General features: G+C 43.5%; 1 protein-coding gene across 1 annotated transcript; it reads left to right on the top strand.

Annotated features, from left to right (window-relative positions):
- The first annotated feature begins 986 nt into the window (after positions 1 to 986).
- LOC146175681 (aspartic protease 4-like) lies at positions 987 to 15,024 on the top strand. The gene is made up of 6 exons (XM_084581178.1): positions 987 to 1,046; positions 2,344 to 2,464; positions 3,492 to 3,912; positions 7,817 to 7,961; positions 11,388 to 11,486; positions 14,273 to 15,024. Exons 1-6 carry the CDS (start codon positions 987 to 989, stop codon positions 14,441 to 14,443), a joined length of 1,017 nt encoding a protein of 338 aa, XP_084437304.1. The 3' UTR covers positions 14,444 to 15,024.
- Positions 15,025 to 15,967: the final 943 nt, after the last annotated feature.

Here is a 15,967-nt window from a genome sequence, read left to right as displayed (position 1 = left end):
TTTATGCTTTGATTTTTTTTTATTTGAGGAGTACATCGAGAATCTTTGGATCGAGGAGGTCATGTTCATAAGTTCATCTCATGGTTTTTTTTTTGCCCTTGTTGAGCTTGTACTTCCACAGTTGGTACTGCAGACTCTATTGTGTGGCTTTTGACTTGTGTAGACTTCACAAGATGCGACAACGGAGGGTTGAATTAGAACATCTTTATTTTGAACAGTATTTTGGCTCAAGCTAGGCAGCACCATAATCGTAAAAATAACAGTTAGAAGGAGTGTACCCTGTGAATACATTAGAATTGCCAGGAATAGACTGGTGACACATCGAAAAGAAACCGACTCGAAAGCTATGCTTCTGATCAATACAATAGCCCAGTACAACGGTTGCATATATTGCTAGTTATAACTTGGAGATGTTGATTTTGAGATATTTTAGTCATGAATTGTTCCTCGGTTTTTCCCTTTATAGAGGTATCATTGCTGACGGGAAGGGGCCGGGGGGGGGGGGGGGAGGGGGAGGTGCAGCATAAGCAGCTAAGAAGGCACTACGCTCCATGTTTCCGTTCGTCCTGACACCAAGGCCCAGAGCAAAGCGGGCGTACTTCGGGACACGTGCAGCGCAGCTGTTACGAGAAACGCTCACTTGAATAACGTCACGACGTAGCTGACGCCTAAATAGCGACGAGATAACGCGAATGTTCACTAACACGTGTGCTAAAATGTACTCTTTTTTCGGGTTTAGATGTGCTTTTCGCGCAGCCTGTAGCAGTTGCTGAACAATGAGGTCGCGTTAAACTTTGTAGACGTTTAGATAAGTAAGCATGTGTCAATATTTTCGAGGTCCCATTCAGTTTTAGGAAGTCATTCTAAGCAATCAGTTTTTGAGTAGCTGGAGTCAGTTTGGAAAGCATTCCTCCACCAGCTGCGTCTCACGTGTCGCCATGTATTCACTATTTATTGCAGTTCCAATTCATGCGGAAGCTTCCCAAATGAAAGAGGTGAAAGAGGTGAACAGTCTGACTGTGGAACTTTCGTGGTACCGCTTAGAAGTGACAATAGCGTAAGCCGCAACATTTATTTCTACATTTATATGCACTGCCACGTACCAAAACAACCATTTCATGAGCAGGTCGCTTCGTTGTGTTGAGTACTACATGGCCAAAGCTCCTTCCTATCAAAATAACGTTCAGTGTTACAATGACCATTTGCCCACTCAAACGTGTCCGCTATTCCCACTGAACCGACTGTGTGGGTCCAAGACAGCTGCAGACTTCGCATGCCGGAAGAAGTTCCGTTCGCACATTCCATAGTTGATGACCGATGAGTAGTGGTCCTCGGGCCACTACTCATATAGGGTAAAACCATGAAGAAAAGAATTAAGCGCGATTTTATAACACGCTGCATCTACTAACCGTGTATGCTGCAGCGGATAAATTCGCTCAAAAACGTACTGAGATGTAGTTTAGAATGCTTGCTTTTAACGTTATCGCTGAAAAACAGGTTGTGCTCGGCACAAAGCATGCATCTGAAACTAGACTTCTAAACGATGCATTCAAGGTATATACCGGCGCAAAAAACTGGTAGCGATGCGAACCTTGGAGAACTGGTTGAAAAAAAGACATTACGCTTAATGTTTTGAGCATTTGAATTTGCCTGTTTTCAAAGAAAGCTCCCCTTACTCTTAGTTGCTTAAAGCTCATCTACTGTTAACCTTGCATTTCTTTGGTAGAAATTGTGAATGCTGACATGTTTTAAATCCTTCTTGTGTAACCGAGGAGTGAAGTGCGAAAACATTTCTATAACGATTGTATATTGTCGGGATCTGTTATGTTTTTATTGACAACTGGTTCTGGTTTTTCTTACCCTACCCCCACTTGTATATATATTTTGAAGGTTATCTAGAATGCTTTCATTTTGTGCCATGAATTTTTGCGACTCTCTTATGTTTCGGCATTTAATAGTAAGAGTATTTTCTGACTACAAACCTATACATAGTAAGAGATATCACCAGATAATTACCTAGATATGCATTAATAACAAAAAGTGAAGTTCAGGAGTGCATCAGCGAAGTTTTATCCACACTTTACACAGCAAACAATATCATGTCCAGTTGTTGCGCTTACACACGTGTTTCCTCTGAATAATATGTGGTATTAACCATTTATTATCTTTATATATTTTTGTTTGTGCAGCGTCGAAAGGCGCTTCAACCGCCTCTTTTCGGTATTGGACGGTCTGTTCTCAATGCGAGTTTATTCACGTGCTCTAACTGAGGGAAATCTGGGATTCCTGAGGCGGTGTAAAAATGATGCTGTGCTTATGTAATCTTTCTACCTATCTTTTCAGCTCCAGTACTACTGTGATTTGAATATTGGTTCTCCATGGCAAAACTTCAAAGCGGTCATTGATACGGCAGCTAGGACCTGGGTTCTTTCTGAAAACTGCAAGGAGGATATTGAACTATGTCGTAAGTATTCTAGCAGGCTTATCGGCTCTCAGAAAAAAAAAATGACAAAACGGAAAAGCAGGTGCGGTAGCTTCCGAGATGGCGTAAATGCACGAGATCATGTTGGCCATTAGGCTTTCAAACGCGAAGACCCGTGATAGCATTAACACATGTTATGAAACTGCACAAATACATTCTTCGCAGCCTCTCAGCCGCACAGGACACACATGTTGAATAGGGTGGCTGGATCGGGCATTATATTCCAGCCAGTTCACCTGTGTAGAAAACACGTTTAAGCATCTAGAATGGGGAGCCACCGAACCTACACTAGACATTTTTGATGTTATGTGTTGGTATGTGCTCCCCATCACTTTGTTTAAGTATAGTGCAGGCTGTGTAGGGAAACTCAGAGCAATCAGGTCAAATACATCAGAAATCGGAGCTTTTATATTTGAGCCAGCGCTGGTTCCATTCCAAATGGAATGAAGCTTTCTGCGTACATTTCCTCTTGTCTGTTTTTATTAATTGCAAACTTTAAGATTTATTGATTGTAGTTGAATCATGTATTAATTATTTGCTTTATTGACATGTGCATTTGTACCTGATGCTCTACTCTTCTATAGGGGGTGAGAGCCTAGTTAAGCTATACAATAGCCTGCAGCTTTTACTCCTATCTCCTCATGCATGCATAATACGTAACGTTATATGATATTATATTATATTATAAAATATTATAATATATTAAATTATACTATATTTGAAGCTTGAGTATTCCATGCGCATTTATTGGTGGTTGAAGTCACGCAAAAACAGCGCTGTTTCGTGAAACTCCAGCCGAGGTCTTACACCAACTAAGAGTTTCCCAAACCACGTAACCGCCAGCTAATATAGAAAGGTATGGACTTCGTTGATGGAGCCTATATATTAGTCAATTTAGAAGTGTGTGTAAAAAACTGCGTGCTAAAAACAAGGAGCTAAATTTGGAATATTCGGCTACCTATAACAATTTGTGGTCTAATGGTTTCACCCTTGTGCTATACACGCTCAGGTGGACACCCGAAGTTCTATTCTCGGCGCTCTTCGACCTGCGTAGATACCAGTGACAACGCCTCCACGCCGTTTGCCAATGGCAGCGTGCAAGGCGCGTTGTCCTGGGACAGGCAGCAGGTTGCCGGCGTGACGCTCCCGAGGTTGCCTCTTCTGCGCATCGGGGACTTTCAGGGCAGCAGGCAGGGACACAGGGGTTTGTCTTTCAACGCGGTGCTTGGCCTGGAGCAGCGACCAGGCTCTTTTTTTGTCACCCTTGTCCAAAAGCGTTCGTTGACCAAGCCCTGGATCGGCTTCTACTTCAGCCCGGGTGATAAAACAAAGGCAGAGGCTGTTTTCGGTGGTGCGAACCAGCAACGTTATGAAGAGCCTCTTACGTTTGTCCCAGCCACTGGCTCTTACTGGAGCTTCGATATAGACGGGTGAGCCGAAAGTGTTGCGCATTTTAAGGTTTCGATTAACAGAGACAGCAAGAAAACGTGAACTCACTGTTAATTTACCGACCGAGAGACCTCTTGAGCTTGGCGAGTATTCCTTGAAAGGAAAGCTCTGTTCGTAATTAAATATTGAAGCATCGCTGCAAAACACTTCGTCAGAAAATTATGGCAGCTGTATCGAGATCAGCCTGCCCACTCAAACACTTGTTTCTAACTACACTCAGTTTTTCAGTCTTTTCGCATGGTGGGTGTTTGGGAAGTCTTTATCAACCGATTTTGGTTGGTTATAATATTATTAATTTGTTGCTCACGCATTCCTACATGTTCGTCTTTATAACGATGTAAGGACACATTGAGGGTTATTTGTGGAGAGTTCGTATTGCTTACGGAATTTTTCTAGTAAAATAGTAACACGGCAAGCAAAGACCCAGCGGCGCCCAGGTTGAATTGGTTTAGCTAATAACAAAATCGGCCAATTCATGAATGAACTTAATACTATGCAAAGCGATATTACAATAATTCAGATCGGTAATAACAAGCTGAATGCGTACTTATTCTTCGTTGTGCGCAGATTTATTGGGAGTGCTCTCTTTATGGTTCCTTAAAACACATAACTTAATGGCTTAAATAGCTGATAACTCAGATCATCATGGATATTAATGCACTAGAATAAATGGTTCCGTGCAGTTATTTTATTTCATGTCGCGAATTTGTGTCACAAGACATCAGGCAAATAGCTGGAGACTGCTACAAACTCATACCCAACTCGCTACATATACAGTAAGATTTGGCCTACGCAATACACCCCAGAACGCGTGTGGTGCGGAGAGATAGCCACTCTCTATCACTCCACATGGGGCTGTCGGGCGTGCCCGATAGAGCCCAAAATTACAAACCCATCAGTAAAGCAGTGGGAGGGGCTTCTGTCCAGCTCCGACCCGCAAAATCAGCTACCGCTGGTTGAGCGGGCCGAAGAGGCAGCAAGAGCCAATGGGATCCTGAACCTAGGAACACCACTTGCAGCTCGAGACCTCAATCCCTAACGCTCTTCCCATTTTGCGGAATGAAGTTTTATACTACTACTACCCAGGTAGCTTTATATCACTGACAAAGCGGAAGTCCCCTATTGCTTCTGTAAACGCAGAAGCGTACAAATTTTAACAAGAATGAGCCTCCTTTGTGCTCACGGTACATCAGCTGCACACTGAGCGCCTGGACAGGTATGTATCGGTTGACCAGGCTTCCTTCGCAAACTCGGCTGTTTTGTCATGAAAGGAGCAAATGAAATAGTCCTCATATGAATGACGAAACCTTTTTGCGAATGGCCAGCTTACGATTGCAGGCGAGGAATCTAATTGGGGGAAGCTACATGGAACAAACAGAACGAAGACAGGCGATGAAAGGAATTAAACAATTCTAGAGGGCACTTTGGGCCACTAAACTGCGATTAGGCGAAACCCCTTATAGCGCGGTGGATCGAAGCCCTCCACTACGACTCCCCTATCTTCCTCTTTTCCTTCACTCCCACCTTGTTCCCTTCTTTTACGGGCCCCGCCAGGGTGGTGCAGTGGTAAGACGCCCGACCACTGTGCCGGAGTACCCGGGTTCGAACCCGACCTCGGCGGCTGCGTTTAGCTGGAGGCGAAACGAAGAGGCGTCGTGTGTTGTGCGATGTCAGCGCACGTTAAAGATCCCCAGGTGGTCGAAATTACTCCGTAGCCCTCCACTACGGCTCCTCTCTCTCTTTCCACTTTCACTCCCATCTTCCTCCCTTCCCTTACGGCGCGGTTGCGGTGTCCACAGAAATCAAGTGAGACTGTTACCGCGCCTTTCCCTTCCTATAAATAAATCTGTTTTTTTTTTTTTTCTTTTACGGCTTGGTACATGTGTCCGCGGAGAACTGTGACAGATACTGCACCTTTTCTATCGTGTAAATTAATTTAAAAAGCCGCTGATGTCTGCTGTACTAACGTCGCCTAGACATCTGGGTTTGCTTTTCTTGGCTGTGTGGTGCGGCGTTCGAGGAAGCGGCAAATAAAAGGCGCCGAACGGATGCCTGGATCGGACGCTCGGCGGGGGTCAGCTTATGACGTCATGACCTGTCGTGACGGTACATCGCCCGCCCCTTGTCGAACACAACCAGCATTTCATTGAACTCATCAAAGTTCACCGGCTTTCTATAATTCGTTTACAGGAAAGGAACGGCGCAGTATCCGTCACTCGCGGAATCCCTCTATTATCCTCACGGTAGACAAGGGGAATTATGAAGAGCGTTTTACGATCCTGGGCGTGGCGCAGTTGGTAAACGCTAGGCTGGGGATCCAAGGGGTGGAGGCTCGATTTACAGTGGAGTCAAGGTTTATTATTTTAAAGCGTGATACCTCTGCTGACGACCATCTGTCGACTACAATGAGGGATCAAAGATTTTCGCCTTAATACGACATCATAGTTTGAGGTCTGTAGCAGCGGTTTGACAAGAGTGCTATATCTGGCTATTTTAAATAGGCAGGAATTAAATCAACATATAACTCGTACAAGTTACATGCATATTAAATCTCAACGTCGAGAAGAAAGTTTACAAATACAGAAAGACTATAAAAATAGAGACACTTTAGCATACCAAAACGCGGAATATCAGGTCGTAGCACTAATGTTTCGCATGAACTTTTGAGTTCATTGTGCTAAGTCTTTGCGGGCATGTGGGCCGTTACACATGCTGTGATTCCTGCCGCACGTAGCAAAACTTTTAGTCAGTCTGCAGCAGAAGGAGCCAGTCAGTTAAGTGATAGACGGCTTGCTATAGGATTCGGTCCGGCTGGAATTCAATTGCCGCGTGGCTGTGACCACTCACTATACGACCGACCAATGAGAAATAGTCACGCTGTGGCGTCAGTGCCGCGCCGGGCGCCGTGATCTGCACCTCTCCTATTGCCGCTGTTCCCTGGGGATATGTCTTCTGGACACCCAGCACTGTATAGCAAGAGAGAGAGAGAGGAGGGGGGTGGGATAAAACTGATGTCGGCGAATCGACAATTCTTGAGGCCTCTGACCGAATTCGCATGGGACTTCGCTGCTTGTGAAAAAACTGTGATAAAATCGCGCTGCAGTAACACTGACTCCATCGAACATTTTCGCTGCAGTCGCAGCATGTGGAACGGCCCTTGTCAGTCTCACATTTTGTATCAAGTTGTCTTCCAGGTTTGTCTACGTCAATATGTATGATCCTTGCTATAGCATGTAGGTTACAAGGCATGGGCACAACCTGTTCGCACACCTAGGCGCTGCACTATGACGCTAACTTATCCGAGCCATCCAATAATATACGGCAGGAAACCATACCCCGAGGTCGGCGCTGGCCACCGAGACAACTCACTCCAATCCTGTGTTTAAATGAAGCTCCACTTAGGGCTTTTTTTTTTTTTTTTTTGCGGCAGCTACTTAGTACGTGAGAAAGGTCTGGTTTTTAAGAATTGGAGTTCTGCATTCAAGTGATGAATAGCTGGGATTTATAAGTGAATATTCATGCCTATTGTCGAAGCAATCAGATTGAAGCTCCTTCCCTGGAACTTGCGACAATTTATTGAGTGGCTTGTATAATGTTAGTACTTTTCATACTCTAGCAGTAATGCATCGTATGTTTGTGGACGTTCAGTGAGCGTAAGACCAGATGGTTGGGCTTTATCATTGAATTTGGCATATGGTTAATATTGCGTTACACTACAATTTCGTCTTTCTTTTCTTGACGATATCAGCGTCGTGTTTTCACACTTTCTTGCGTGCTTCATGAGATAAGTACCACTATAATGTTGTTTAACATGTGAGTGCTTACACTGACTGGCGACCTATTATTCGCAATTGTATTGTTTCTACGCGGCAATTATTTATTCAGAATCGAGATGGCGGAACATGGGCACTACTGCTTCAGCGGCTGCGTCGCAAGACCGGCCACTGCTGACCCTTTTATTGGTGGTCCACCAGTCGAAATCCAGCGCATCAATACCGATATAGGAGCAATAAAAGTTGACAGCGGAGAGGTGAGATAGAATCACTAGACATTACACAAAGAGCATCCTTCCGCTTGAACGTAGGGCTTATAGATGTAGCTTTCATTCAGTATCGTGATGTATGATGTCGTAGCTACCGAATAAAATTAAGCAACGTTTATATCCTTACCTGTCAGAAAGTCGACTTTAGGATACCAGGGCTACCAGCGATTTGTATACAAAATTGTAATTTTTCTTTAAGCATGAAATCGTTATAGAACTTGTTGCATGCAGTCTTATAGTGAATATGCCTAAGCCGGCAATCGATCAATTTTAGACTAGCACAAAAAAGCTACTACCGTCATCATCTACACAAACTGATAGAGGACACAAGGGAGCACTGGTGCGCTAGTCATTGACCTTCACACCATAATAGCAGCTTGGGCTTGTTGGTTATGCATCTTGAGGTAACAGCGCAAAACGTGGACAGGAGCACAAGCTTAGAAGACGACACAACGAGCGCTGACTTTCGACCTACGTCAGCGCTCGTTGTGTCGTCTTCTAATCTTGTGGTCCCGTCCATTTTTGCTGCGCTGTTACCTCACGCTTCACAACATGTACGTTTATTTTGCGTTTTTCGGCTACAGGGCAAATTATGCCTTCCCGACTGATGACGCCTAATATGCGGGCAACAAGTGATGCCCTTCAAGCTCTTGCACCCTAAGCATAATTTGGTGAAAGATGATAGAAATGTCTGAGTGATTGCGACCTGCTGCTTTTTTTTGTGAGCGAGAATTTAGTCCTTGAAGTACAAAGGTGCTATACCGCAACACAATGAAAGAAGGAACCCAATGCTTCCTCCGCAGTCATTGTTTGGCCAATGCTCAATGTTCAGCGCGGTCTCAATTCTCACAAAGCCTTGACATCTCGTTAGTTTATTCTGTCACTTCTTAGACGTCCCATGCTTCACATGCGCAGCGTTGACTCGAGCGCATTGCGCTGTACTATTGCAGAATCGTAGCAGCGGCTTGATCTTTATGCCCCTAAATGGCCGCGCTAGATCATATACGCACCGCAAATCCCTCATGGTGAGCTGAAAGCACGTCGCACTCATCTATATGCTATGGGAAGAAAATGTCTTCTGTGCAGCGATCAAGGCGTTGGATTCTTTCGTGTTTTTGTGCTGAGTGCTCCTGGTGCGCAGTGTGAAGGAGGCTTCTTTATTACTGGCCGCTGACTGCGCCACACAAAGAAGCACTCTGCATTTTGAGAAAGGAAACATTTTTGCTATTTACTAGTCAGCGATCCCGCAACATCACATAAAATTGCGTTCGCGATTTCCCATTTTTGCGGCTGCTACGAAGCGCTTCATCGTGATCCCATCCGCCTAACTTAATCTCTTTTACCTCGTGGAGTGGTAATCGATCGTTCTAAATCGCTCCTAAAATTTATGGACGCTAGAAATATGAACTAGTGGTTCTTTATCTCGTACTTCTAATTTGCCGAACTTGGTCGATTTGAAGACTTAGTATCCATTACAGTTAGAAAACTGTTAGTGCGCCAGGGTAGCTGTGCTTTTTTCGTATTCGGCAGCCGGAGTAGCCGGCGTGGCGCGTGCTCGTGGTTGGAAATAGAAATGAGTAAATCCGGTGCTTTTCACTGAATAATTATGGTTTCACTGTTCTTCGATTCTTAGGCTTATACCATAGCCTCCTTTATACACTGTGCCTGTCAACTCCGCGCTCCGCGGCCGTCGCCGCCGCTCCTCCTCCGTTGACAAGTTACGCCGCTGGCTGCCGAGAGATGGCGACAGCGACTTAGGGTCACCTTCGCCAGGCGAGTGCCGGGTGCGCCGTGAGTGTGTCGGGTGCGCCGTGTTGCAAAGCGGTCCGGATAGCCACGCGCTGCCGCTGTCTCGCTTTTTCGTGGACTGTTCTGCTGTGTGCAAGGTCATGCTTCTACTTTTCTCTGCCTTCGGGTGCTGCAGGAATACAGTATTGCACCAACTGGTAAGTGCCAGCTTTGCTTTGTCCTTCCGGCGATCGCTGCGTAGTATTCAGCTGCTTTGAGGCTTGTAAAAAATAGTGACAGCACCAATGTTTTTATTAAGCGTCAATACTGCAATAGTAATGTTAGATGCGCACCTGTGCTTTCTGGAATGCAATGCTAATTGCTTCCCTGCCTAGCTCGTCTGCGTAGTGTGTGCTCCTGCGAAGCTTTTTTTTTTTTTTTTTTTTTTTTGCAGTATACGCTAATTACGAAAATTTGTGATAAAATAGAAACACAAGATTTACCTATTGTGAAGATGACTACTTTAAAGTGAGTTAAACCAAATCTTGCAAAACCTATATTAGTTTCCCTTCTCGCACTCAACCGCATTAAGGCCTGTGAGAAATAATGACAGCACCAGAAGTGTGTTTATTACGCGTCAGTAAGGTAATAATAATATTAAATGTGCACGTGTATTTTCTGGACTGCGACGCGAACTTCCTCCCTGGTTAGCTCATCTGTGTGGTATGTTACATGTGCTCCAGCGCAGTATTTTTTGTTTCGCTAACTGCGCAATTCTGTGAAAAAATAAAAACACGAGCTTTGCCTATTGTGACGATTATTTTGGAGTGATCAAAACAGAAAGATGCAACGCGTATATTTGTCTTTCCTTGTTTTTCTAGTTAAAAAAAAAAAAAAAACGTTTGTACGACGCGCTGAATCATTGAAAGTAACAGCTGATACCAAAATTGTTCTCCTTACAGATCTCAATGACATACTGCGATGCAGTTGTTCCAATCATCTGTAAATCAAGCTGGCTTCTGAAGTGCTATCAGCGACAGCAGTCACCGCGGACTTTTTTCCCTACTTGTGGCATCACACCACTTCTACATGGTACTCTTGAAGCACAATTGCTGTTGTGATATGTTTAAATAAATGCTGGTGCCTTTCTTCTTAAATTTTGTTTTATTGCAGCGTAGACTAGCATTGTAATTTTTCTATTACCATTGGTGCTAGCCGAGCAGTCATGCAGTTTTCGAGCCATGCGCAATTTCTTGAAACTGCCTGACATAAAATGTCATGTAGCATTGGTGTTATTGCCTAACAAGTATCATGATCACTTGTTATGCTTAGTTGATGTCGACCTTACAAGTAAATATGCTGAATATGCACGACTCATGCTTAGGAACAGTTATCCCGCTAGCGAATAACAGCGCTCCCGCCCCGCGCCGACATTCGTGCCCGTGCGCCTCGACCCCTACGTCAGCGGCGCCCTCAGCGAGGGGACCACGCAACTTTGCTCGACGACGCCGCTCTACTGTTCGCGCGGCGCGTTGACAGGCACAGAGTATAAAGGAGGCTATGCTTATACATACTTTGCAATGCGCATGCGTGTCGAAGACGGATTAAGACGAACAGTGATAAAGTGTACAATGGTACGTGTTTATTACAATGGAGTGATGTTTATTTTATATTATTTCTGTGCAGTGGATGGTGAACTGCGCAAACGCACGGCGACTACACGATATCAGATTTTCTATCAATGGACGCATATTCATCCTCAAACCAGAAGACTACGTGATAGAGGTACGTAGTAAGGATGCGTGCCTCTACTAAGAAACGTCCGTAATGAAGGACGTCGTTTATGTCGTCAAACAAAGGCATTTAGATAAGTTCTGGCCTTTTACTTAAACGCAGTAAATCGTATGTTGTAGTGACAGGGAAATTTAACGCTATTGAAATAATTTCAACTGCGCAAAAGGCAAACACACAGGAAACGACAGAAAGAAACGGACAGAAACGGGCCTTTAGCGCACTTGAAATTTTGTCGAATGAACCAACGAGGCCTGCACCAAGTACTTTTAAAATATAAAATACATACGAATATTTTGTTCAGAGTTATAACAAACCAGTATGTGTAGACAAGTTTTTAAGAAAGGCATAAGCTGCTGAACAGGCTAAGTCCAAACAGTCAGGGGACAGGCTCCTCGAGAGACAAAGCGCTAACGGAGAGGCGGTTCGCAACAAGTGCACTGAAGAAGTAATTAATGAAATGAAAACAAAATCACGATTATTGTGATTATTGACTCTGCAATCTGCCCTTTAGAAGAACCCATAACATTTCTTGCGCTTGCGATCACAGTTGCTCAACAATTGCTATGCAGTATAAGTTGGCAAGAGCTGGAGCCTATTGATCAGTTTCCAAAGGCCTAAAGAATGCAATCATAACACCAAATAAAAGAACCTCTCGTTACCCGGACTGTCCAGTCCGGTAGCCTTTTTTGAAAGTGAGCAGCACGTCTGCCTTCAATACATGAGCGAATTTGTGAACACTTATAGAAAGCGATTAATAGAGACATATCCCTGTGAAGAGAGGCCGAAGTGAAAAAGCTTGTTTCAACGGGTATGAAAGTTTATACTCGACACCTGGGACATAAATATCGAAATATGTGTTCTCTAGGTCTCACGTGGCAATGCACACTTGAAGTCAAGTTAGAATATCTGTGTTTATTTTAAGCTAGCACAATGTTTAGGAACTGAACAGAGTTCGCAGGCATCCAAATAATGTCGCTAACCTTCCACATGGCCTTTTGCTTTCTACAGCCCTACTGTCAATGAAGGGCTGTCTTGCCAGAAAGCTCCGCTTCTCTGTATAAAGAGCTTTAGCAGCCTCTTGAAACAATGGCCTGCTCGTACCTATATATATAGTGCTTATTTTGTGTTTATGTTTTTGCTTATATGAAATAAGCACTGCATATAAGTAGTGAAGAAAAAGGCACCGTATTTTTATTTGTCGTTGCTCAGTTTAGGCTCATATTCGTTTCCAAAGGGTTTGTGTGCCTACCGAACAGAAAAGTTTAACTGAACAGTTCACATTTCTAATATAACTTGAATTTAATAACTAAGAAACCCAACTACGCTAGGTGGTAATTTTGCCTCATCGTAACGTTGAAACCTCTATAACGTACTAGTGCCCCCAAAATAGAACGGAGCACACAAATGAACAAAATTTCGTTCAGTGGCACGCCATGCTAGCGGAGGCGCATGTGTATACCTTTGGGTGCGTGGGGGTCACTCGAATGTTCAGCTTGACACCTTTGGTGTTCGCCTCATCAGCAGCCCGGACGAAGGAGATCGCTTTTTCTCCAAACTCGTGCTCCGGTTTATTTTCTGGGCACTAGTACGTGGAAAGTTTAAACGGAATGCATAAAAGAAAAAGCAGCAAGAAAATCGTACATAACTCACACACGGCAAGAACATTGATTCGTCTAGTGAAATTACTAAAACTTCAAATTTGTTTACCCATATCATCCTGTAGTCGGGAGTGCTCACAGGTGTGCGCATACTGAGCGGCGCTTCAATCCTTCAGCTCAGCGTACATGACGTTTGCACGTGACGTTTCACAGTCGATTAGGCCATTTTAGACTTTGATAGACTGAAATACCTTGGTAGATGTTGATAACTGGAAGTTTCGACCTTTAGCTGCTCGTCTGAGCAGCGCCTTTATTGACTGCTTACTTTGTGATACAAATCTAGTTGTATGAGGACCACAATTGAAAAATTCGCTATATAACTCCAATTCTTGTAATGCCGCTGACTGCGTTAGTCGCAAAAACCTCGAAAGTTGATGATGATGTTTAGTCGTTTAGTTGTGGCCGCAGATAAATTACCATTTGAGCAGCCATGTACGCTCCACATTCAGCTCGTTTCTGAGAGAAATATCAATGATATATGCACCCCCGGAAAATTGCTCACTTGAAAGTGACAATGGCATGGAAAAATGCAATGAAATTGGACAGTAAAAACTAACTGAATTAAGATATGTACGCAAAGAAAAAGCCCTGCCCGAAATATAGTGTAAATTGAGACTGAGCGAATTGGTAGTTTTTTCCGACACTGTTTATTTGGAAAAATAAAATACTTGTCTTCAGTATTGTGAAAATATATGTATAGTTAATCTGATGATATCTGAACCCGCTTAATGAGTACGTTCCCATAGTTTAGTATTCGAGCTTGCCTGTATTTAGTACTTACTTCCCTCTATGTTTTTATGCCTCAGTATTGTAAGTCAGAAGGTATTGGAAAAAACGTACGGCGCTGTAGCCTTGCCGACTTACAGCGTCTTACTTTGAAAATAGTATACGCGAAAGAGCAGATAAATAAATCATCCAAACTGCCCCAACTCAAGTTAGAGAGTTATTCACGCAAGCCTAGATCACATAGACTTTGTGGACTGGGAAGGTTTTTTGAGCGAACAGCCACCATCGGGCATTTGGGATGTGTACTGGCGGGGTGAAGCTGTGCCGCAGAGAAACTAAGAGCTCAAGCGTGATTTTGTTTTCTAAACAACCTGTGTCATATGTCACTTTCAGCGTGAGACGCCTAATGGGAAGCGTTGCTACAGTGGCTTCATCGAGGCCATAGAAAAAGGTGACGTCACATGGCACCTGGGCCACGTGTTCCTAAGGCGTGTGTACACAATTCTGGAGTGGCCCTCCGATGCCTCGCTATTTGGGCAAATCGGATTCGCTTACTCGCGGTGACGTAAGAACACTGTGGCCATTCCTCCCTGCTGCGTTTGAAGATAAATCCCTTCTGTTGCTACGCATATTGCTTACCTACGTGCGAACATAAATATGCAAGCTTCCATAGGGATTCAACATGACCTAGCTTGTGCTTGAGGTCAAAAACGAAATTATTATTTAGCATATCATTTAATTACGAATATCTTCACTGCAAAAATTGACCAAGTTCAGACGTTAATGGGATGATTGTCTTGCTCTTATTGCCAAAAATAACATTTCAAGGAAAGGTGTACACTTCTCTTGCAAAGGGGCGGCTAAAATGCTTTGTACAAATTTTACTGAACAAACGACAAGCTTGATTTCTGTCTAGTAATATTAGCTATGTAGAGTGTTGTAAAACATTCTTCGGTATAAAAGAGTATTTTTAGTTTCGGAAATGTAACATTGCCCCTAAAGCCTCCCCTTTCGAGAAGAGAATTGCGAGACCAATCGCTATCCCATGTTGAAATGAAGCAACTTTTTTAAAGATCTGAAATTTAAAAAGTGAAAGCTGCTTTATTGTCATATTAAAAGAGATATTTCACTGTTCTGTTAGACAAGATGGCTTTCGTGACATGTATATAAATAAATGAAAATGTCACATAGATTGTTTGTACTGTTTCTTTGTATTACTGTGTTTGGGTAATTTTCTCGCAAAATTTCAACTTCACTTCGCAATAGTTTCGAAAAACACATTAGGCCAAGCTATTTGCCAGCTCTTTTTCATTGGCTCATTGAGCTGTCCAGAGCGTTCATCCTGAGATCATGAATCTGATTAGTGCTGTGCCGCAGCCGAACTATGCTAGCATACTACTCTTTCTTCAATATTGGTTGATGTCATGTACGGCGTCTACCAATCTCTTGTGGGAAAACGCAGAGCTTCCTCTCTTCTAGCGTGAGAAACTATCTATACAATCTTGTTAGTGTTCGAGTGGTAGCTTCAAAACTTCATTCTGTTCTCACTGCGTATTGCATCAAAATTGTTAATGTATTTTACGGTCTCTACTACCATCCGATGCGACTCGGGCAGATTCGATCCCTGACAATTGCTGTTTCAAATCTTAGTTGGCGGCAAACTAGGATTGCTTGTGAATTGGAGTTCAGTTAAGCTCCTGAACATTTTAGTTTAAGGTGCTTCCGGGAGGTTGGTCTGAGTACCTCGGCGTTAAAGCTTTCAGGACCATTGGGTGTGTTTAGTATGCGTTCATGGTGTAAACCTAGTGTCGTTGAAGTTCAAGTTAACAATAGGCAAATGTTTCGTTGAGCCCATTTCGGATGAGGGCTACTTCGGTACCTTATCGCAAAACATTTCGGTTCCAGCCAGTGATGTCGAAGGCACACAGTCACTGTGGGTATACGATGCTTTTCACTCTGGCTGCACCAAAATAATTGGTGTTGCATTTTTTTTTTCAAATTTAATAACACTGCTCTATTCTTGACTGAAACTGCGTCTTAAGGGATGATTGTACATAAACTACCTTCATTACACGTATATTAAAAAGC

The sequence above is a fragment of the Amblyomma maculatum genome, chromosome 10, assembly GCF_055883805.1.
Source record: "Amblyomma maculatum isolate TAMU_Amacu chromosome 10, ASM5588380v1, whole genome shotgun sequence".
In the NCBI taxonomy this organism is placed as follows: domain Eukaryota; kingdom Metazoa; phylum Arthropoda; class Arachnida; order Ixodida; family Ixodidae; genus Amblyomma; species Amblyomma maculatum.
The sequence above is the reverse complement of the archived record's forward strand: the minus strand, read 5'-3'. Positions and strand labels throughout refer to the sequence as shown.